Below are 23,274 nucleotides of genomic sequence, written 5' to 3' on the forward strand. Positions count from 1 at the left end.
AGTTTGATCAAGAATAAATTTAGAATTAATTAAGTGATCAAAAGATAACTAATTCAATATATGGGTTGATTATGTAAATCATCCATATCTTGTATAGTGGGCTAAGAGGATCCATGGACTATCAAGTTGGGTTCCACCCATAGGATGCTCCATGGGAGTTACAAACCCATGGGTCATGGAAATTAAGAGTCATGACACATTAGGGTTTACATGGTGTAACCCTAGATGTGTCAACACTATATAAGAATCATATTCTCCACCAAAATCGGCTACACTAAGGAAACAAGAGGGCTTGGCCGATTTCAAGAAGTGTGTGTTCTGTCATAAGTTTTTCCAAGAGCATTTGGTGTTGTGTGAAGCATTTGAGGCATCACACTTGGGGTGCTAGGCTCATAAGGTTTCAAGGAACACAAACAACAACAAGGTACGTTATTCTATCTATCATTCAAGTTAAAATTGTTCCCCATGTATGCTAGATAGGAATATAGCCTTGGAATTCAACTTTGCATGATAATTAGAAAAACATAGATCCAAGGTTATTAGGGTTGCATGTACACTTAGGAAGTGTTAGAATGCTCAAAACCCATCACTTTTCGCCTCCTTCTTCTTCGAGTAGTCCCTCGAAATATGCCCTTCTTCATTGCACCCATAACAAACCTTTTTGTTGAATGTGCACTCATTGGCATAGTGTCGAGCCTTTCCATACTTAAAACATATCACCTCCTCGCTACATTTCCCATAGTGCTTCTTTTTGCACTTCTCGCACCACTTCACTTCACCTCCTCCTCCTCCAAACTTCATTGAACTAGACTTCAAGAATATTCTATTCTTGTTGGACCTTAAAGATCCATCAAACTTCCTTTTCTCACCAACCTCAACTCTCTCCAAATCCTTTTTCCTTTAACTGGGTCTCTACATTCTTAGCTGTTGATGTGTGTAAAAATGCACTAGTTTTATTCCTACTTTAAAAATATAATTTTAGCACACAAAGGCAGTGAACCTGTCTTTTAGTGGTATAGTTAAATAAGTAGGGTATCAAACTCACGGAATGGAAATTAAACTAATAACTAATTTTAACTAGACAAGTAGTAAAAGTAAGGGTTTTTCTCTAGTTTTACAATAGTAGAAACTTAAACACACCTCCTAACATGTAATTAACTAAACAACTAAGACAAGTAAAAACTCACCAAATTTAATAAAAGGTTTCTGTTTAGCTCATGATTACAGTCATTGAAAAGCTAAAAACGAATTCAACTAAACTAAACATGCTTCACGTATAGATTAAGTGGAAGATTTAACCTAATTTTCCTTGAATCTTCTCAATTATCAAAGATTAGGGTTCCTCAGGTCTTCAAAGGTATCTTCAGTCGCAGGTTCCTCTCCAAGGAAGCCATCCAAACTCTTTAATTCGGAATCTCAACCAATATTTATAGTTATCTCAAAACAGGGTCTACTCGGCGAGTAGATGCCCAACTCGCTGAGTAGATAGGGGATATTCATGTATGGCAAGGATTCTTGGCTTTTCTTCGCGAACATTCTTGGTAACTCGCCGATTAGGTGCGTGGACTCGCCAAGTAGCTCCAGATGTCCTCCTCTTCCTTCATTCTCTAGCTTCTAATTGCTTCTCATTCTTCCTTTTTGTTTCCAAGCATGTCTTCTGGACTGAAAATATAATTTAGACATTATTAAGTACCTTTTGTCCATATTATGAAAATGATTAGCTACTAATTGATAAAAATATATACTAAACACATGGCTAATTATGCACATATCAAAATACCCCACACTTGACTTTTGCTTGCCCCCAAGAAAAACTGAATTTTAGCATGGTAGAATCACACAAGACAATCCCAATTGAACCCAACCATTATGCCAAGACTGCAACGCATACATTTGTGTCTAAAATTTTCCTAAGGACCCCGATACTCTAAATACTCACAATCCTCATAAACATACACCCACTTTTTCCGAACAATGCTCATTTTTTGCATCCCTCCGAATCCATCCGCAGAAAACCTCCTAACCTTAAGGTATTTTTGGTTGAGCAACCTAAGCATACATAATCTAGACAATTACAGTTTATGATACCACTATGGAGCTCTTTTTGAATTCTTCACTTTTTGTATTTGATCTTCAATTTTTGGGTATCTTCAACTTTTGAATTACTCCAGAATTTTTGATCTTTGAACTTTATACTTTAACTTTGGTGCTCCAAAAATTCTTCAAACTTTTTCTTGTAATTCTCTCTCTCTTTTTTACATGTAACTCAGTTTTTTTTACTCAAAACCCTACATGCTTAAGCAAAGCTGCTTAACTTCAACCTTCATTGGTTAAAGATAAAATTTTCCTGGATACATTTCTGGTACACGATGTCAAACATATTGCATCCCTCAAACTTAGCGAGGTTGTGTTTTTGTCCCATGATTTCACTAGAATAAGGAGGCCACAAATACACTAGAACGTATATAGACTCAATTAAACATTTGGGTCCTCATGCAATCATCAACATAATTCTTACATGGAATCCTACTTACTTTTACCAAAGTTTTCTAAGTTAAGTCCTAAGCAATGTTTTATGCAAAAAAATTTCAAAAACTAAGCCTAAAATTAGGATTAGGATTCTAAATTGATGTTAAATTGACTAAAATGTAACCAACCCCCTACCCCACACTTAAATCATGCAATGTCCCTATTGCATGTTATGCATGAAAAGTAAAAATATGAAATGTAGAGGGAATTGGAAAAAACTTCCCTGGGGTAGCAGTTGCGAGGATGATCTCTTTCAATTAAGCTCCTACTTTGAATGACTTTAGACATGGGAACAACTCATACATGCCTTGCATATCATGTCGCGTGTGGTAAACCTCTAAATAGCTCCAAATATCTAGGACAAAGCTCTCAGAATTCTTCTAGGAATGAATCTCAACAAAAAAATATGGATAAGAACTGCAGTGAATGTGCCCAAAACGAATTTTGAGTGTGAAATATTGATGGACTCGGCGAGTCAATCGAGAACTCGGCGAGTAGATCGGTATTCAGTAGATAGTCGCATATTTGCACATGCACTCAGTGAGTACCCTAAGTGCACTCGACGAGTAGATCGCTGAGCCGAAAATAAATTTTCCTGCTTTTTATACTTGACTAAGATGCTAAACCAGGATACTTCAGTGACTCTTCTTCTATTTCCTTCAGTAATAACACATTTTTTCACTCTTCTTCCTAACAGACTCAACCTTAAATGTAACATTTCGCACTATCATCTAAACCAACCCTCACTTTAGTCTCGACCAATGAGACTCCTAAATGCATACTAATCTTCAAACCTGAAAAACATATAACCACAAGTGAAAGCAAACACACCAAGGTCCTACTTAAAAAAAAATCCAAGTACATCAAAGTTTAACATCAAACAAAACATAAAAACATCCAAATCAAATCAAACTTCAAGCTTCTTCATCCATGTCTGCCCCTCCTATTCCATTTCCTCCTGCTTGGTCGTTCCTCTTCTGCATCCGCTCTTCCCAATTCATGATGTACAGGTATCCGGGCCCGGGATGTGGGGCAATGTGCATCTGTTCAAAGAGATAATTGAATGACTCATTGTTATAGTTAATGCCTCGGCCAATGTCATCCAAATACCCCCGATACTCCACGTGATTCCATCCCTCATTCTCATCTTCCACCGGGATAACCGGTGGGTCTTCTCGAACCTGTTCCCTCCTATGTCTCACTATTCTTACTAGATCCTCGGGAACAATCACCTTGTCTTCATTTGGGATTGTAAAAGAATCCCTAAATTTTTCCACAATCCTTGCCCTTTGGAATAAGGTAATGCTAAACGAAGGATGAGAAATCATGGTCAACGACCTTGCTTCTTGCATGTCCAAAATGCCATATGATCTTGCATGTATTATCACAAACATTACCCCATTAATTTTGGAGGTAATCTTCTCTTTAACCGCTCCATCCACAAGGTACTTTGCCAAACAATACGGCAAGTTGCAGAAGACATCCGGGGTGATGATGCTCCATAGATAGAAAATGTCAAGGGTAGGAACTTTGTCATCATCCTTCCTCATATTTTTGGTGTTAGCGATGAGGCGGTGTATGAGACGATGTATCGGAGAACGAATATGGCCCTCTTGAGCAGTAGAGGGAATATAGACCTGGTTTGCAATAGTGTTCCACCAAGTGGATGCAACTGATGGGTTTTGGTCATAAGAACATCCTATGTGCTCCTAATGCTTGGATCTAGGTTTCTCTATTGTACATGCAAGTTATCCAAGACTATAAACCCTAATTCTAGCATAAAAGTAATCATATTAACATAAGAATGGGTTTAAGACATTACCTTGATTGTTATGTAGCAATAACAATCCAATTCCTCCTTGTATTGACTTTAGAAAGCTTAGAGTCACAAATGTCACTCCTCTAATGGTTCACAAACACCAAGAGCAAGAGGATGAAGAGGAGAGAGGATGGAGGCTGCCCTAAAACGTGTGAAACCCTAGAAGGATGCTTATTCACGTTTTTGGGTCATAAGGGATGTATATATAGTTAGGCTATTAGGGTTATCTAACAAAGAAACCCTAAATTGGATGCTTAAGCCCTAAGCAACCCATAGATTCCTTTCCTTAAGGACGATTTCCTCATGGGCTTTCCCATAGAATTCGTCCACTACTTAATATAAGGCAATCCATAGCCCAAATTGAAATTATCTTATAATTACAATTCCAGTCCCTTAACTTTATTTAATCTCTTTTATTCATAAAACTAATTACCAATTAATTCTTGACTAATATTAATTTAAACAATATGATTTCTCCTTTAATATATTATTCTCATAATATATTAATAAATCATATTTAATCCTTTCTCTCCATAATTCATCCTATCAAGTTGCTTTGGTGAAGGAAACCCAAAAGGACCATGCACCATCGGGTCAAGTACATACCAAAATAATTATGGACTTAGACACTAATCCAACAGTCTCCCACTTGGATAAGTCTAATAACTATTATGCGTATGACTTCAGATCCTGATCTGCAATTGTAGCTTTCCAAAGCCGCTGTCAACTCTGATCCTATCAGATACGCATGTCCTTTAGATGAAGGATCATATATTCCTCCATTCTAGATATCGTATGAGATATGATTTCAAATCATTCTCTTTGTACTATTTCTCGACTTCCGATTTATGATGACTGACTAATTGAACAAATCAAATTAGCCCTAGCCTGGCCGAGCATTTACGTTTGTCATCACTAAATCATCGAGGGGCCCAAAGATATCGCTTTTATCCTACTTGGGATAAAAGGAACGGATAAACTTTGATTCAATGCTCACTTGCACTCACTCACCGAATCACACACAACAATATGTTTTATAACACCAAGTTACTGGTGCATTTACATATTATCAATGTGCAACCAATTTTCAAGATACAACTCACACATCTCAGTTTCAAGAATCTAAGATGTTATCATCTCGCCAATCACTCGTGATACAATCCATGGAGTGATCCAAGTGAGTGTGGGTTTAATCCAATGCTCAAATCATATTCATAAGCACTCATGAACGTTGCAGCAAACATTTGCTTATGTCTAATGCTCTTTAGACAATCCACACACCAATTCACGACAGTCTTTATTCATACCTACTTCCAACATATGAACGACTATGGCCCGTTCGAATAATTTGACTGTTCTCAACCAATTAAATTATTCAGGAAGTCAAAACATGCAAAGTGAAACACAAGAATAATACTAATCTCATATGGCCTCAAACCTTTGAGTATAAATAAAACACATTTTATTTATCACCATATCGATTACTCATTATTTGTCGTTTCGGGTAATCAACTTCTTACTTGAATTATAACTACACTTGTCCCATGCTCCTAGCATGCACACAATGTTTACCTATGGTTCTTACTTTGTGAAATAGATCAAATTAAACACATTTCCAATCATTCTCATTTCACAACTCCTAATCCTTTTCATAAGTGTAAGAATATCAAATTCTTGCTACTTATAGAATATGTTGGATTCTAACATTTTATGCAACGATCCCTTTTGTAATATCACTGCACCAAAGTCACAAAGACTATTGCCAATGAAATTACAAAGTCATCTATTGGATATTGTTACAAGACAATTCCATAGATGTGATGTCTCTCACTCAAAGTACATTCCTTTGAACATCCTTTTGCATAACAGTTTCTAATCTAGATATAGATTTCCAATATTCAATTCCCAATATGGACACCATATTTTTCATATGACAACTCATTCTTAATAGAATCTTTTTCTATTTATAATAATGTCGATATGGTCCATCTAATATGGAAACATTTCCATACTTTCCAATACTATACTTCCAGCTACTTACAAGCGATCAATCCTCGGCGAACTTTGGATTGTCCTTTGATAGTTGTTTAATTATTTTGGTCAAAACCAATTCTAGTCCTTTTTCCCTCTAAATGCGCTAAACATTTGGAAAATTTTAGAATGGTCAAATATTATAGAATTTGCAATCGATTCTGTACTCGAAGCGTATGGGACATGATGTGAAATGTCTTACATAAAGATTTGATACCTTATCAATCTTTTGCCATAATGTTTTATTTGCTATGTTCTCAAAATTCGAATTGTTAAGAGGAATGCCGTAATCATAATCGAAATTTTAAGAACACACTACGTACTTTTGACTAAATTTATTAATATTCCACAAACTAAGCCTTTAGATTTAAAATGACGCATAATATTCTCTCCCTTAATTATAGCAAAACAACTATTCCATCCTTACAACTTTGCAAAGAATGACTCTTGTTTTCTATAATTAATATTGCCAACTTGCAATACTTTCCTTAATAATCATACAATCATAACATTTATGTTCCCACTATCATGATGAACATAACACTTATGCTCCCACTAGCTTCGACATGTATTCATAAACATCTTAACTTTCAGAAAAAAAAACAATACCTATTGAATTTCTTAAGTCCATGTTTCTAATACTTAGTGCTTTGATAATCTTTTATCAAAGCTTCTTGAACTTATACACCTTTGCCTTAGATAGTTCATATGTGTGTCTAAACAATTAAGACTAATTGCCAAACCTGACAACTCAAATCATGGAAAGGGATACCGTAACCATAATCGAATTTCAGAATGCAATTTGACAATCACTATCCTTTTTAAAATCTTTCTTAGTGAAAGCATTTCCTCACAATCATTTTCATGAAGGAGGAAATTTTATGACACTTAGATTTAAACGGTGTATGTGTTCCTATCCATGTGAATTTGTTAAAACCAAAGTTTACGACAAATTCAAACTCATATGGACCGAACTTTCTTAATCTTGATTTCTTACCTTATGGTAGCACAACTGCCCACCATGTCTTCCAAGTAGTTAAGCAGTTCACCTTTGCCTATCAAAGTACTTTCCATTGATCAAAGTCCTTTCCTTTTATGCATTCAAACGAGAACTCATAGGACTCATATGCACAATTAACTCAATTGGAATGGCATAGAAAACCAAATAGTGCCAACACAATAGGTTGTAAACCTCAACTCGTGTGCTAGTGATGATCGATAAGATTTATTTGATTTGTTCTTGAAACCTTTCAAGACCATTAAGAGTCCACTGACTCCTTGACATATAAGATTCTCTTGTCAATAAACATTTCTTGATAACCAAATATTCAAGAGTTAGTGTAGTTTTTATCAAAACATAACACTTCATAAAATGGTCCTAGTTGGTCTTTGTCTTATCCAAGACATCACAACTTTTCACATTTGATGAATGTTAAAAACCTTCTTAATACTTGTCACTTATTGCCACAATCTTAACTTTAAGACTTGTTATTGGAACGAAGTATGATTGACTTTTTGATTTAACCATTTCTTCAATTCTTGATTCCTCTTCTTAGACATACAATTGTACTAAGACTCACTTAGAGGATCAATTGAGATATGGTTCTTAATCATTAAGACCTATCATAAAGCATAAAAGGTACTCTCCCTTCTTCTTAGAATGGAGAAACTTTTATCTTTCTGCCTACTTGATTCTTCTTATTCGTTTTGCTATTAATTTAAACTTTTTCAATCAATTCAGAATTACACATAATCTTATGATTATAATCATATTTACTAAACTTTTAGTAAACCATGACGAATATCTTGTTACTCTTATGGTGGACTTTGACCAGACACAACTTTGTGTACTCGATATCCTAGTCCCTCACTTAACACTTTGTCAATGAATTAGTCTAATTTCCAAATATGAAATTTCTCATTCTTCGTGCAACCAAGTTGCATGATTCCAAATTTCTATCCAATTGAAACTTGGGCGATGAGAAACTCTCCCTATTTGGTAAATTCTCGACTTTTCCATAAACACCATAAATAATAATCATATCCATTTGTTGTAGAAATATGGAAACATCAATTTTCATAACGATTTCATTGCAAGGAAACAAACAAATAAATAAATAAGTCAAACGAAAATTTATTTTATTTATAAAAGCAGTGGAAAACATTTGTCCTTACAATGCAAAATCCATTAAAAACTATGTATTTCAAAAGGAAAATTTCTAACAACTCTATCATAACTATCTAAGCTCAAAATCTAATCTTCAAGTCCATACGATCAAGATCCATTCCTCGTGATTAGATTCATCTTTCTCTTTCACCAAGCTTCCTTTCTTTTCACCGATCCTGCAAAACATTCAAATGCAATCTTATCACATCATGTATTAAGAATCAATGAATAGGAACTTAACGGAGTTAGATAGTGGATTTTACCTGAAGCACAGCCATACACTTTGACTCTCCCATGTTCTGGACTCTTCAGGCTCTTTGGGCAGACTTGTATCCAACGCCCTTTCTTTTGGTAGCAAACGCTTGTCGGTTCTCCTAGAACGTCCTCGGAAGCATGGTAGATTGACTTTCCCAACAAATATGCTCCATTGCGTTGCCAAATCATTTCTGATTCAACATCAATGAGCATGTAAGTTAGGTCAATGAGGTTGTCGTCATGATCCATCATATAATACTTTCTTTTGAACTCATTATATGACTGCAAAACCCAATTCACAGCCAACTCATTTGGGAATGACACACCCAACATTATCAACCTATCAATGTGTGATTTCATTCCTAGAACGTGGGAACACACAGGTTTACCATCTTCATGTTTCATTTCCAATATGGCTTTAGTGATATTGAACCTTTCAATTCTTCGATCTTGTGGGTTAGGGAGAACAATTGGAGGAGGTGGAGGAAGTGAAGCATGATTTCTTGTTCCTCGATCGAATCGTGGAATACCATCTTCATGTGGAATGCTTGTTCCACGGGATTTGGGAAGACCATAGTTGTCGAACTTAGACATCTACAAACCGGGAGAAACAAATTCAAGTTAGTTGATCGATTGAGTCCTTAGTAAATCACCCAAATGAGATACTAAGGCTAGGACCCAACACAATATTCCACAACTCGGGAGAGGGATGCTGTAACCCTAATTGCAGAATATTTGAAGGTAAGTGAATGACAATTCACTAATTTCCACCATGAAAACAAAAAAGCAATTTAAGTTTTAAACCTATGAAAACTCCTAGATCCTATGAGATTCATTGAACATTTCAATGGCATGTTTTAATCTTGATATGCCCCTCTTGTTTGTGACTGGGATGCCGAGGATCACAAAGCGGGTGTGAATAACGATGCAAACTTACATGGTGCCCTCACATGTTACAGTCACCTATTCGATGTGCCGGTAAACCACACACGCTCCACTGAACTATGACAAACATTGAGTCACCCTTTGCTACCTTTTCTTAGAACCATTTAGTGTGCCGGTAAACCACACACGCTCCACTAACATCTTCGCAAGGGCACAAAGTGTAATTTCATGGAATTGCATCAATTCACTTTGCCTAAGTAACTAAGATTGGGAATTTGTAAAAACATTTAGTTACCTTTGTATTTCATTATACTTATAATGGAAGGTTTCGTCCTATCCTACCCGTTCGGCTAACGACCATCCACTAGTCAAGAGTGCGGTGGGTAAGATTGGATAACCATTCAATCGCCATTTTATAGGCAATTTCCATAAACACCCCTTATAGACCGGCTTCGTGATTGAGGCCTACTAACGGTAAGACTGACTTTTACTCATACATATATATAATGTTAGACTTCTAATGTTATATATAGTATAGGGTGTATTTTACACTTTGAAAATACTAGGTGGTCAAATTTAATAATTATACCTTTAATTCAATTAAATTGTATACCTAAACTTTTATTGATTTATTAAACCTCTTTTAATTATACACCTTAATTAATTAATAAAACCATAAGGGTGTGATTTGAACTTTTCAAAACATTACTAGGGTTTTAGAATTTAACATTCCTAATTAAACCTTTTAATCAACTTTTAAATTCCAAAACTTGAGGGCAAGTTTTGAAACATTTCAAAACATAAGGGTTTAGAATTTAAATATACATCAAAATTAAACTATTAATCAAAATTTAAATTCCAAAACTTGAGGGCAAGTTTTGAAACCTTTTTCAAAACATTAGGGTTTCAACTATTTATATTTCAAAACAACAAAACTTTTGGGTTCAAATTTAAACTATAAAACCTAAAGGGGAAAATATGAAACTTTTCATAACAACAAGGATCAAATAACAAATAATCTTGATTAACATTTAATCACATAATTATCCATATTTGATTTAATTTGATGATTTCTTGCAAAACAATTTACCAATTTAATCAAAATAATTAATCAATTATCACATAAGGAAACAAATATTTTATTAATTGATAAATATCTTCAATTAGATCAAGAATATACTCATATATATCAAAAAAACGGATTTATATTGGTCTAATATGATAAGGCAAGTATCCTTAAGCAAAAACTGCAAGAAATCCCATTTTTCCCTCTTTCTGACCAACTGACTCGTCGAGTCAGCACGGACTCGGTGAGTTCATCTATAGACTCGGCGAGTTCAGCCCCCAGAATTCCAAAATTTCGATTTTTAAGCTTGAACAAACAAACAAAGCATCAATACAATAGAAACCAATAAAGGCTCTGATACCACTGATGAGTTTTGGTCATAAGAACATCTTATGTCCTCATACAAACCCTAATGCTTGGATCTAGGTTTCTCTATTGTACATGCAAGTTATCCAAGACTATAAACCCTAATTCTAGCATACAAGTAATCATATTAACATAAGAATGGGTTTAAGACATTACCTTGATTGTTATGTAGCAATAACAATCCAATTCCTCCTTGTATTGATTTTAGAAAGCTTAGAGTCACAAATGTCACTCCTCTAATGGTTCACAAACACCAAGAGCAAGAGGACGAAGAGGAGAGAGGATGGAGGCTACCCTAAAACGTGTGAAACCCTAGAAGGATGCTTAGTCACCTTTTTGGGTCATAAGAGATGTATATATAGTTAGGCTATTAGAGTTATCTAACAAGGAAACCCTAAATTGGATGCTTAAACCCTAAGCAACCCATAGATTCCTTTCCTTAAGGCCTTGGATGATTTCCTCATGGGATTTCCCATAGAATTCATCCACTCCTTAATATAAGGCAATCCATAGCCCAAATTGCAATTATCTTATAATTACAATTCCAGTCCCTTAAGTTTAATTAATCTCTTTTAGTCACTAAACTAATTACCAATTAATTCTTGACTAATATTAATTTAAACAATATGATTTCTCCTTTAATATATTATTCTCATAATATATTAATAAATCATATTTAATCCTTTCTCTCCATAATTCATCCTATCAAGTTGCTTTGGTGAAGGCAACCCAAAAGGACCATGCACCATCGGGTCAAGTACATACCAAAATAGTTATGGACTTAGACACTAATCCAACAACAACAACCCCCTCAGGATGATCCTTGTGGCATTGCTCTAAAAATGCTTCAAATTATTTCGACATGAAGACATGTTGGTCATAGAGACCAACCCTCCATGCAAGTTCCGTAATGCTACAGTGGCGCAGCTCCCCTCCGAGGCAAAAAGTGATAGTGTTGGTGTTATAATACTCACTACCACCCCGAAATGAGATAGTAGCAAAGAACTCCCAACACAATTTTGCGAACACAGGTTCTTGTATTTTAAACAACTGCATCCACATGTCATAAATTATGGTTGTGCCATCCGCTTCGAATGATTTGACCAAATACTGGGCTAACTCCTCTTCCAACCCGGTTTGACTTAGCCAGTCCCAACTAAGCGCATTGGGGAGATAGATCTCTTTCTGTTTCAAGGCCTCCAATCTGTTTTCGCCCGAGCTTACGATGATCTTGAGGTGATTTGTGAAAAAGCAAGCCATGGAATGTCTCCATGACTTCCTCCCCTTGAACTCTGACCTCATCTGGACATGATTTCTGCAGAGAAACATCAAGAAAACAACAACAAACACAAACTCAACAATTAAAGTTAACCATACAGATCTGTCAAAGCACTCGCTGAGTCCACGACCTACTCGGTGAGTAGGATGAACTGTGAGAACAATTTCAATCAGTCCATATTAGGCCAATCAAAACACATATATTTGCATAGGGGTTTGCTGTTCTAAGTCCCTTAAGCATGAATCCACAAGAAATTTTGTCCAAATACTCCTAATTTATCCTAAAATCGAAACCCTAGAATTGGAGTAAACCCCCAAATCTGGATTTAAGCAAAATGAGGACCAATAACTGATAAAGTTGACCTTTAACAAGAATTCAGAGGAAAAAAAATACATACCTTTTGCTTTGTGGATTAAAGATTCAACAAGAAAATAAAGAAATGGCTTGAGAGAAACTGAATGCTCGGCGAGTGGGATGAGAAGTGGCTGTGAAAATAAGTTGGGTAAAAGAAACCCTTATTTACAGATTGTAAAAAAAACCATTTAAATGCATGTACTCGTCGAGTAAAGGCGCATATTCGCGATTTTGCGTGTCATTCCAAAAGTACTCGTCGAGTAGAAATTATGAACTCAGCGAGTATATCATTCAGTTTGAAAAAACTTAATTTATTTTTTTTTAACCACCACCCTACACTTTAAGCATTTCTTGCCCTCAAGCAATCATTTTAAGCATAATTTCAGAAGAAGAATGAAAAGAAAATAAATTCTATAAGTGAAAAAGAAAAACAAAGGGAAAAGAAATGCAAACTCTAACTCGGGTTGCCTCCCGGAAGCGCTTCTTTTTAAGGAATCGTTAGCTGGACTCGTTCCCACTCTACGTTTCTGCCATGCCTTCCAGCAACAACCCTTTTTCTAAGTCTTCATTTCTCGGGATTCTTTCTTCATATTTTTTCACCCGATATCCATTCACTTTGAAAGGAGTGCCATCTTTTGATAATAGCTCGATAGCTCCATGTGGAAAAACCTTCTTGACTAGAAATGGACCATCCCATCTTGACTTTAGTTTGCCCGGAAAAAGTTTAAGACTTGAATTAAAAAGTAACACTTTTTGCCTTTCATGAAAGTCTTAATTACCCTTGATTCTTTTGTCATATCAACTCTTGTTTTTTTCTTTATAAATCAAGGAGCTAGTATAGGCTTCATTCCTAAGTACTTCAAGAGCATTTATTTGCATCAACTAGTTGTTTCTAAGTTTAGCTATATCAAAGTTGCACATTTTTAAAGCCCAAAAATCTTTATGATCTATTTCCACCGGTAAATGACATTGCTTCCCATAAACTAACCTATATGGTGTAGTACCAATAGGTGCTTTGAAAGCTGTGCGGAAGGCCCAAAGTGCATCATCTAGTTTTTCCGACCATTCCTTTCGATTGCTACCCACCGATCTTTCCAAAATTCTTTTCAATGCTCTATTTGTCACTTCAGTTTGTCCACTAGTTTGTGGGTGGTAAGATGTAGAGAATTTATGGGTTACCCCATATTTCCTTAACACCTTTTCTAACTGATCATTGACATAGTGAGTGCCTCGGTCACTAATAAGAGATTTAGGAACTCCAAATCTTGAAAATATTTTTTTTAGAAAGTGCACCACCACCCGAGCATCATTTGTTGGTAAAGCTTGTGCCTCCGCCCATTTGGATACATAGTCAACCGCCACTAAGATATATTTGTTGCCTTTTGACATTGGAAAGGGTCCCATGAAATCGATACCCCACACATCAAAAACTTCACATATTTGAATACTATGTTGTGGCATCTCGTTTTGGGATGATATGTTTCCCGCTCTTTGGCATGCATCACACTCTTTGACATATTTGGTAGCATCTTTAAAAATTGTGGGCCAATAAAACCCAATATAAAATATTTTCTTTGCCGTGTAATGTCCTCCATGATGTCCACCGGTGGGTCAGCTATGGCAATGCTCAATGATTTCCTGGATTTCTTTCCTGAATAAGCATCTCCTTATGATCCCATCCGCGCAACTTCGGAAAAGATATGGCTCGTCCCAAAAGTAGTATTTTATTTCTGAAAAGAATTTCTTCTTTTGTTGGCGGGTAAATTTTTTTGGAATAAATTTGGTACCTAAATAATTAACTATATCCGCAAACCATGGCTCCTCCCCCGTAGTCACTAGAATCTACTCGTTCGGAAAGTCATCTCCAATTTTACCCTCTTCCAATGCTTCCAAGTGAGGGTTTTCTAGTTTTGATAAGTGGTCAGAAAATGCATTCTCCATTCCCTTTTTGTCTCGTATTTCAATGTCAAATTCTTGTAAAAGGAGAACCCACCGTATCAATCTTGGCTTTGCATCCTGCTTGGCAAACAAGTACTTAATAGCAGAATGGTCAGTAAAAATAGTGGTTTTAGATAAAATAAGATAAGGGCGGAATTTGTCAAAAGCATACACCATGGTTCGTAATTCTTTTTCAGTTGTGGTGTAATTTTCTTGGGCCGGATTCAGAGTCTTACTTGCATAATAGATGGGTCGAAAGTGCTTATCAACCCTTTGACCAAGGACAACTCCTAATGCAAAGTCACTTGCATCGCACATTATTTAAAAAGGTAAGTTCCAATTTGGGGAAATGATGATCGGGGCATTAGTTAATTTTTCTTTCAAAAATTCAAAAGCCTCTAGACACTCTTTAGTGAAATTAAATGGTGCATATTTTAAAAGTAATTGTGTTAGAGGTCTAGTTATTTTAGAAAAATATTTTATGAAATGGCAGTAAAAACCCACGTGACCTAAAAAACTCCTAATGCCCTTTACATTAGTTGGTGGAGGTAATTTAGCAATTATATCTATTTTTTCCCGATCCACCTCAATTCCCGATTTGGATACCTTGTGGCCCAAAACTATACCCTCTTTAACCATAAAGTGACATTTTTCCCAATTAAGGACTAAGTCGGGTTTTTCACACCTTGTAAGCATTAAACCAAGGTTAGTAATACAATCATGGAAGGAAGATCCAAAAACAGAAAAATCGTCCATAAATACTTCCATGAATTTTTCCACCATATCATGGAATATGGCCGTCATGCACCTTTGAAATGGCGCAGGTGCATTGCATAACCCAAAGGGCATCCGATGATAAGCAAAAGTCCCACTCGGGCAAGTGAAAGTGGTATTTTCTTGGTCCATTGGGTCTATGGGTATTTGGAAATAACCCGAAAATCTGTCTAGGAAACATTAATAACTATGGCCGGACAATCTTTCAAGCATTTGATCAATAAAAGGTAAAGGAAAATGGTCTTTACGAGTGGCATCATTTAGCTTTCGAAAATCGATGCACATTCTCCAATCGGTTACCGTTCGGGTCGGAATAAGCTTGTTCTTCTCGTTTGTTACGACCGTCATCCCTCCTTTCTTGGGCACCACTTGAACATGACTAACCCATGGACTATTGGAAATAGAATAAATGATCCCCGCATCTAAAAGCTTGACTACTTCCTTCTTGACCACTTCTTGCATGTTTGGGTTCAATCTTCTTTGGTGTTGCACTACCGGCTTTGCTGCTTCTTCCAGGTTGATCTTGTGAGAGCAATAAGAGGGGCTTATTCCTTTGATATCGGTGATGCTCCATGCTATGGCACTCTTCCTCTTCTTCAAGACTTGAACTAATTCTTCTTTTTCATATTTGGAGAGGTCAGAAGCTATTATAACAGGTTTTTGTTGACCATCTTCAATGAATGCATACTCCAAGTGATCTGGTAGTGCCTTGAGCTCAGATTTTGCGTTCTGCATGCTGAACATGTCGAGTACAGGTAAGGTACTCATCGAGTCCTGTGCCAAATTTGCGATTTCTTGGGATTCTTCAGATGGACTCGGCGAGTAGATCAGGCCTACTCGGTGAGTAGATTGCTCCATGGTCTTCATTAACTCATCATAATCAGCTTCTTCCAGCAGGCTCTCTAATTCCAGTAAGTCTTTTTCAGCATCAAATTCTTCATAAAAGATGATGGTGGATTTGTTTGAGTCTTCATTATCCCATTCCTCCATCAATTCATCCAACATATCGATTGAAAATGTCGTGTCATCACTCTTCCTTGCATGCTTCATGGCTTGATCAACCCCGAAAGTGACTGAATCATCCCGCACCCGTAGTGTATGTTTTGAATCTCGCATGTCAACTATAGCGCTTGCTGTGTTAAGGAAAGTCCTTCCAAGGATGATCGGGACTTGAGGATCCGCTTCCATGTCTATGATTATAAAATCAGCGGGGAACATGAACTTATCCACCTTAACCAAGAGATCTTCACAGATCCTCGTGGGAATGTAACAATTTTGTTTGCTAAGTGGATTGCCATTCGGATTGGACTCGGTTCTGGGAGATCTAGTTTCTTGAAAAATAAGTATGGCATGAGGTTTACAATTGCTCCTGAATCGGACAAAGCATGAATGGTGGCCAAATTCCCAAATTGACAAGGCAATGTTAAGCTTCCCGGGTCTCCCTTCTTCTTCGGTAGCTTGTTCAACATGGCAGCTGAGCAATTCTCATTGAGGACCACTTCACTCACTTCTTCCATCTTCCTTCTATTGGTTAGCAGCTCCTTGAGGAATTTAGCATATTTAAGCATTTGGGTAACCACTTCTATGAATGGTATGTTGATTTGAAGAGTCTTTATGAGTTCTAGAAATTTCTGGTAGTCTTCTTCGATCTTTTCTTTCTTAGCTCTAGCTGGATATGGTAATGGAGGCCGATGTGGCTGTGTAGGAATATGACTTTTCTGATTAAGCAATGGACTCATCGAGTCCGTCTTCTGGACTCGGTGAGTAGGGCCTGTGTCCAGTATATTTTTACTTTGGCTCGGTTTTTCTGCATCATCCTTTTGTGACTGCTTGGGATTCTGAATAGGGTGCTAGAGGGGTAATTATCTTCCCACTTCTTGTTGTCATAATATTTATATGTGCGCCTCGTGGGTTGTTTTCGGTGTTACTAGGAAGTTCTCCCGGTGATCTTTGATTTATTTGTTGGGCAAGTTGCCCCAACTGTGTCTCAATGTTGTGGATACATGCTTGCTGATTTCTAAGTAATGTTCTTGTCTCTTGTATTGCAGCAACATGGTCATTGTTCTTTTTTCTGAAGCAGCTACAAATTTAGTAAGCATATCCTCCAATGTGACAACCCAAAGTTATTCCGTTACATTACCCCGTTACCGTTAACAGGATATTCCACTGTATAAAAGTTCCGTTAATTAGAGGTCGCCAAATAAATAAATATTTCATTCATTTATGTCGTTAAGTCGTGATAAGAGAAATAAAAACTCATAATACACATTTCCATTTAGATGGAAAAGTTAGTTTTTATTATTCCGACCACTAAATCGGGTGCGACCAAAAGCCCCGTTTAACGGCAGTATCGGGTAGATTTCCACTGAGCTCCAACTCCCACCCATATATAAGGGGGAGTAAACTCCATTTGAGCCTTCCACCCTCTCTCTCTCTATATATATATATACTCTCTCTAGACTCGTTTTTTACCCGAATCCGCAACGAAACGCTTCCAAATCATAAGTCCACTTACCCTAGCTTGTTCTAAACATTATGACTCGACCATTTAAGCTGTTGAAAAGGAGTTCACGGCCTAAGATCCTCCTTAGGCCGTAAACACCTTAATTGAGGCCAAAAAGACCCAAACTTGTCCCTAAAAGCTTGGAAATAAATTGAAGATTTAGCCTAGGAGTGTTTGCTCATTTAAAACAATCAATATAGGGCATAAAAGAGAGTTTACGGACCAAGCTCATGCTTAGGCCGTAAACACCTCTAAACCTTGTCAAAACGCCCCAAACACACTCCCAAACCACCCTTAGGCTTAATACTTGAATTAGGGGCTTGCTATTTTGGGTTTAGATCATTGAAACACAAGGATTTAAGGGGATAAAAGGAGTTTACGGCCCAGACATCTGTCAAGGCCGTAAACACCTTCAAACATGCCAAAATATTGGTTTTTATTCCCCAAATGGCCTTAGACTATTACTATAAAATGCTAGGAAGGTATTAAGGGCTTAAAACTTCACTTAACTCATGGTAGGAGTTCACAGCCGTGAACTCCCTTAGGGATGGTTCATGGGCTGTAAACTCCCTAATGAAGCCCTTAGAAGCCTTAAACTCATTCAAACTATATAGTTTTGAACCTAGAATAATTCCATGAACAAGTTAGAAGCCTCAAAACACACTAGAACCCCTCACCATGAGTTTACGGTCGTAAACTCATGGTGAGATGTCCCTGGGCCGTAAACTAAGCTTTGGGAGTTTACTCTCGGAGAGTAAACTCCATTCCTAAGCCATACACACCTTTAGATGCTACCCGGGGCACCCCCAAACACTTAACCAAAGTGTTTTCCGCTCCTTTGAGTGCATATACGTGTTTAATTAGTATTAAATATACTAATTGTATGTGAACATATGTTATCATATGTTAAATAGGTCATTGAGTGTGTTCGAGTCTCTACGTGACACCGAACACCCAACCGGCACCTCCATCAGACCTACTTACACCAGGTGAGTTCATACCCCTAAATGAACCTTTTAAATGTTTTTACATGTTTTATAGGGGGGAATACACGTTAAACATGCCAGTTATCATACCAATCACATGTGATTGATAACCCGCATGCACGAGATTTTACCACACTGTACATTGTTTTACCGAGTAGGATACTATAATGGTTTTCAAAAAGGTTTTCAATTGTTTCAAAACTCTTACTTGTACTGTTGTATCAAAAATCATTTCAAACTGGTTTATAAAGGTTCCAAAGATTTCTACAGGTCTTCAAACTTATTTTACCAAATAATACCAAAATGTGATTTTCCTAAGTATAAAGGTTTTCCAAGGTTTTCGTCAAATTTCTCTTTCGCTTCGTATACTTATACTTGTTAGTTACCGCTGCTTCGCTTTCACTTATTGTAAACTCCTACTTGGTAACGCTTTCACTTCCTGATACGCTTATACCTGTTATTGCCTCTATTTCGCTTATACTTGTAGTCACTTATACTTGTTAGATGCTTCTACTTCATCAGTTGTCGTTTCCACTTCGTGATACACTTATACTTGTTACACTTATACTTCACAATTCGGTTATCCCACACTGTACGATTTCACACCACGATTCGATTATCCCACACTGTTTGTTTACACTTTACAATTTGGTTATTCCACACTATTCGTTCACACTTTATGATTCAGTTATTCCACACTATTTGTTCACACTTTACGATTCAGTTATTCCACACTATTCGTTCACACTTTATGATTTAGTTGTTCTACACTATTCGTTCACACTTTATGACTCAGTTATTCCACAGTGTACGTTATACACCACGACTCAGTTATACATCACGATGCGTTCCCACTTGTTATACACTCAGTCATAGTTAGATGTATGTCTGTGCTTGTATAGGTGCATATAAATAATGATTGAAGGACTTAGGAAGGTTTGTCCGCCCTATTTCTTTTTCTTCGTCGAGATGTGGTCTGGTGGGATCGGATGGCCGTCCGAAGGTCGTTTGGTTCATTTGTTGTATGTTATGTATACGAGCATAGACATATAGGTTTACATTAGTCAGCTCAGCTATGAGTCTCTACCTCTAGTTCAACACTTATATCGGAAACACACTACCCACTATTTGGGATGCATATTCGGGATGCGGCCTTCTCTGTTGTCTAGTTGGTAACCAGAGTCTCCTATAGGGAGACTGGACATTGTGTGTATAGATATATACGGGATTAACACCCCCGCACCCTGACTGCTAGCTACAGTCCACGGCCCACCAAGCCAAGGGGTGACAAATGTCATAATTTATAGACGCTTGTAGGGCGTCAGGTACTCTAGTGTCGGTTAGTATGGTTACGAGTATCCCAGGTTGCCTTATAATTCATGGCCTTAAGGTAATGGTATTTCAGCAGCAACTTACACTGTATCACTGGTAACTAATTTTCAGAGTCACACTGTTTTGACCTTGCAAGATGTATCTTTCATTTGATACTGTCTGCGGTCTCTATTCTCTGTTTTGACACTGTCTACGGTCTGAATTCTCTGTTTTGACCTTGCAAGATGTATCTTTCATTTGATACTGTCTGCGGTCTGTATTCACTGTTTTAGACCTTACCAGCTGTACCTTTCATTTGGTACTTTCTGGGGTCTGTGTCTCCATTTGTTAGACGGAACCAGGCGTGTCGTTCGTTCGATACTCTCCTGGAGTCTATGATTCCTTTGCCTTAGTCAGAAATCCTCACTGCTAAGGCATATGTTATTTCCCTGACTTCTCCTTCTTCCTTTAATAATCAAATTCAGTATTTTGATAATGATAGCAATTAAGGGAAAAACTACTTTTTACCACATAACTCCGTCCAGTCTTGGTAGAAGGCTGCTTTTATTAAAGAAAATATAGGATTTTCTGGAAAGAACTCTAATACATTATAAACTCTTAAACTACTACATTATAAAGTTATTTGAATAAAATGTCACTAATTACTTATGAACTCACCAGCATTTGTAAAAATGTTGATATTCTCTTTTCAAATAACTTGTATTCTTAGGTTAGCATTAGACAGGTACATCCCCGGAGCTGTTGATGAAGATAGCTTAGTACCATGCTGTTCTTATTACATGTATGTATTACTTTGATACCCTGTTATGTAAACTATGTAAAACTATTACTATTAATGCAATGTTTTGTTGTACTTTGATTACTATAATGCATGTGTTGTGATACTTGACATGACGTCATCCACCCCAGAACGTTTCCACCGTTCCAGTTTTGGGGTGTGACAGATTGGTATCAGAGCATTGTTTATAGTGAACTAAGTATATCAATTCATAAAAGATATACATCCTATAAATACAAAGTGATAAAACACTCTGACCAAGAATTATACTTTAAAATATTACCATATTTTACCAATGTATAAGAACATCTAGAATCTAAACACTCGAACATAAGTATCACAAGAAGAACAAGAATAAAAGTCTTCGGATGTTGAGCATTACCGTCAGACCTGGGCATTTATGTAATCGTACACTGGAATAAATGTAACATGATCAACTACATTTATTTGAGATGCGATGAACGTGTGCGTGGGAGTGATAGTGGTGTTGCAACGAGTCTGAAACTTACCAACTAGGAATGCTAGAGCCAAACATAAAGTTAAAATACTATAGGAGTATTTTGGAACACTAAAAGACTCACACTAGTCCCAGAGACATATTAAGAAAATAAAGAAACAAACAAGAAATTAAAATACCATAGGGGTATTTTAGGATACATAGATTACCTTGTGTGAAGAACTAAACAAATCCTTATTGATATACCTACAACTACAGAGAGTATACTCCCAAGGTTATATATAATAAGGATCTCATAGGCTAGGAATGTGTGGTTTCGCCCTATTTCCTTTTCCTCGTTGGGATGTGGATCTAGAGTAGTATCACATATTCGAAGGCCTATCGGATCTAAGTTATATATGATTTGTATACTCCGTGTAATCGTAGCAGGACTCGATATGGATCACTCAGTGAAACGTTAATAGTTTGTTAGGATTCTTTAGACATTTCCATTCTCGCACGAACCCTGTAGAAAACCCAACCCACTTCAGTACTCGACAGACGAGTTGATTCAGACCCAGAAGAGGTTCATTGAGAAGATTTCCTGTTCGGAAATAAATGAACTAGGTTGAGACTAATGAATTCACCAAGTGCCTATATCTTTTTAGGAACATCTGTGAGAAACTCGCCTAAACTTCCGAGATTTCCAGTCATCCATCATGAAGTGATGACACCCAGAGACGGATTCAAAAGTAAGTCGGAGTAGAAATTCAATATGTTTTTACAAGAGAAGAACCCTAGGTAACTACCCGAAGCAAACCAACGTCGATACCAGTCAAAGATACGAGGCAGGCAGAGGGAGCCGGTACATGGAACCCGAGAAGTGTCTTACCCTCGTGTTCATCACGCTAATACACCCTTAAAATAATACAATTTAGTGAGTTAGTGGTTACACTAATCATGCTATGTGTTAGGTAAAAGTCGTCGTTTCCCGTTGCCAGTTACACGATTAGAGCGGATCCTCGTACCTCTATTGAGAATATTTAGCCATAAGCCTTCATAAGCCTTTCTTTCCGCGGTTTCATTCCGAACTGTTCTTAAATCTTTCCAGACCGGAGAGTGACACCTTCCCAATATAACGGTAACATAGTAGGAACGACTCGCACCTTATGGCCTTTTTCCGATACTCATACTCCTACCTTGCATACCAGGACTACATCATAGGGATGTAGGTCGACACTCAGACAACCAACATCCGAGGCACGGGAAAGTTTATGCCTAATACAGTCAGGACATATATGTCCAGGCCTAGCCATCGTCTCTCATCATCTTGTATTCCTTTCTGTGTAGGAAAAACCATGCCACCGAAGATGCGCAACCAGTCCGCAAGCAAGAAACCTACTCCCTTATTCGATGAAGCTATGTTCCAAGTTGCAGTCTCAGCAGCTGTCATGGCTCACCTGAATGCTAACAACGCCAATGTTAGCAAGGTGCCTATCAGGATTTCCGATCCTAGCAATAGACAACAGCAACCAACACCTTCATACCCAGCCACCCAAGAACCTCACTCAAATCCACTGAAGAGAAAGATCAAGATCGAGGAGGGAAGTACCTCGGCTCAAGGACCTTCCGAAGGGCAACGAGCTGAGATGGTCAAATTCCCTACCAACCCTTCCATCCTTACACCTAGGAGACCATACTTAGGAAACCTTCCCCATTGCAGCAAGTGCAGCTACCATCATCATGGTGTCTGCCGGGAGCTCTATTGTGCTAGGT

The 23,274-nt window shown here is 37.2% G+C and overlaps 1 protein-coding gene across 1 annotated transcript; it reads right to left on the reverse strand.

Annotated features, from left to right (window-relative positions):
- Positions 1–8,613: 8,613 nt before the first annotated feature.
- On the reverse strand, positions 8,614–10,176 carry LOC145038875 (uncharacterized). Its single transcript, XM_078987095.1, has 2 exons — positions 8,810–10,176; positions 8,614–8,722 (listed from the first exon to the last, which is right to left on the reverse strand). Exons 1-2 carry the CDS (start codon positions 9,393–9,395, stop codon positions 8,694–8,696), a joined length of 615 nt encoding a protein of 204 aa, XP_078843221.1. The 5' UTR covers positions 9,396–10,176; the 3' UTR covers positions 8,614–8,693.
- Between the last annotated feature and the right edge of the window lie 13,098 nt (positions 10,177–23,274).

Source organism: Lactuca saligna, chromosome 4 (genome assembly GCF_052625555.1).
Source record: "Lactuca saligna cultivar CGN05327 chromosome 4, ASM5262555v1, whole genome shotgun sequence".
In the NCBI taxonomy this organism is placed as follows: Eukaryota; Viridiplantae; Streptophyta; class Magnoliopsida; order Asterales; family Asteraceae; genus Lactuca; species Lactuca saligna.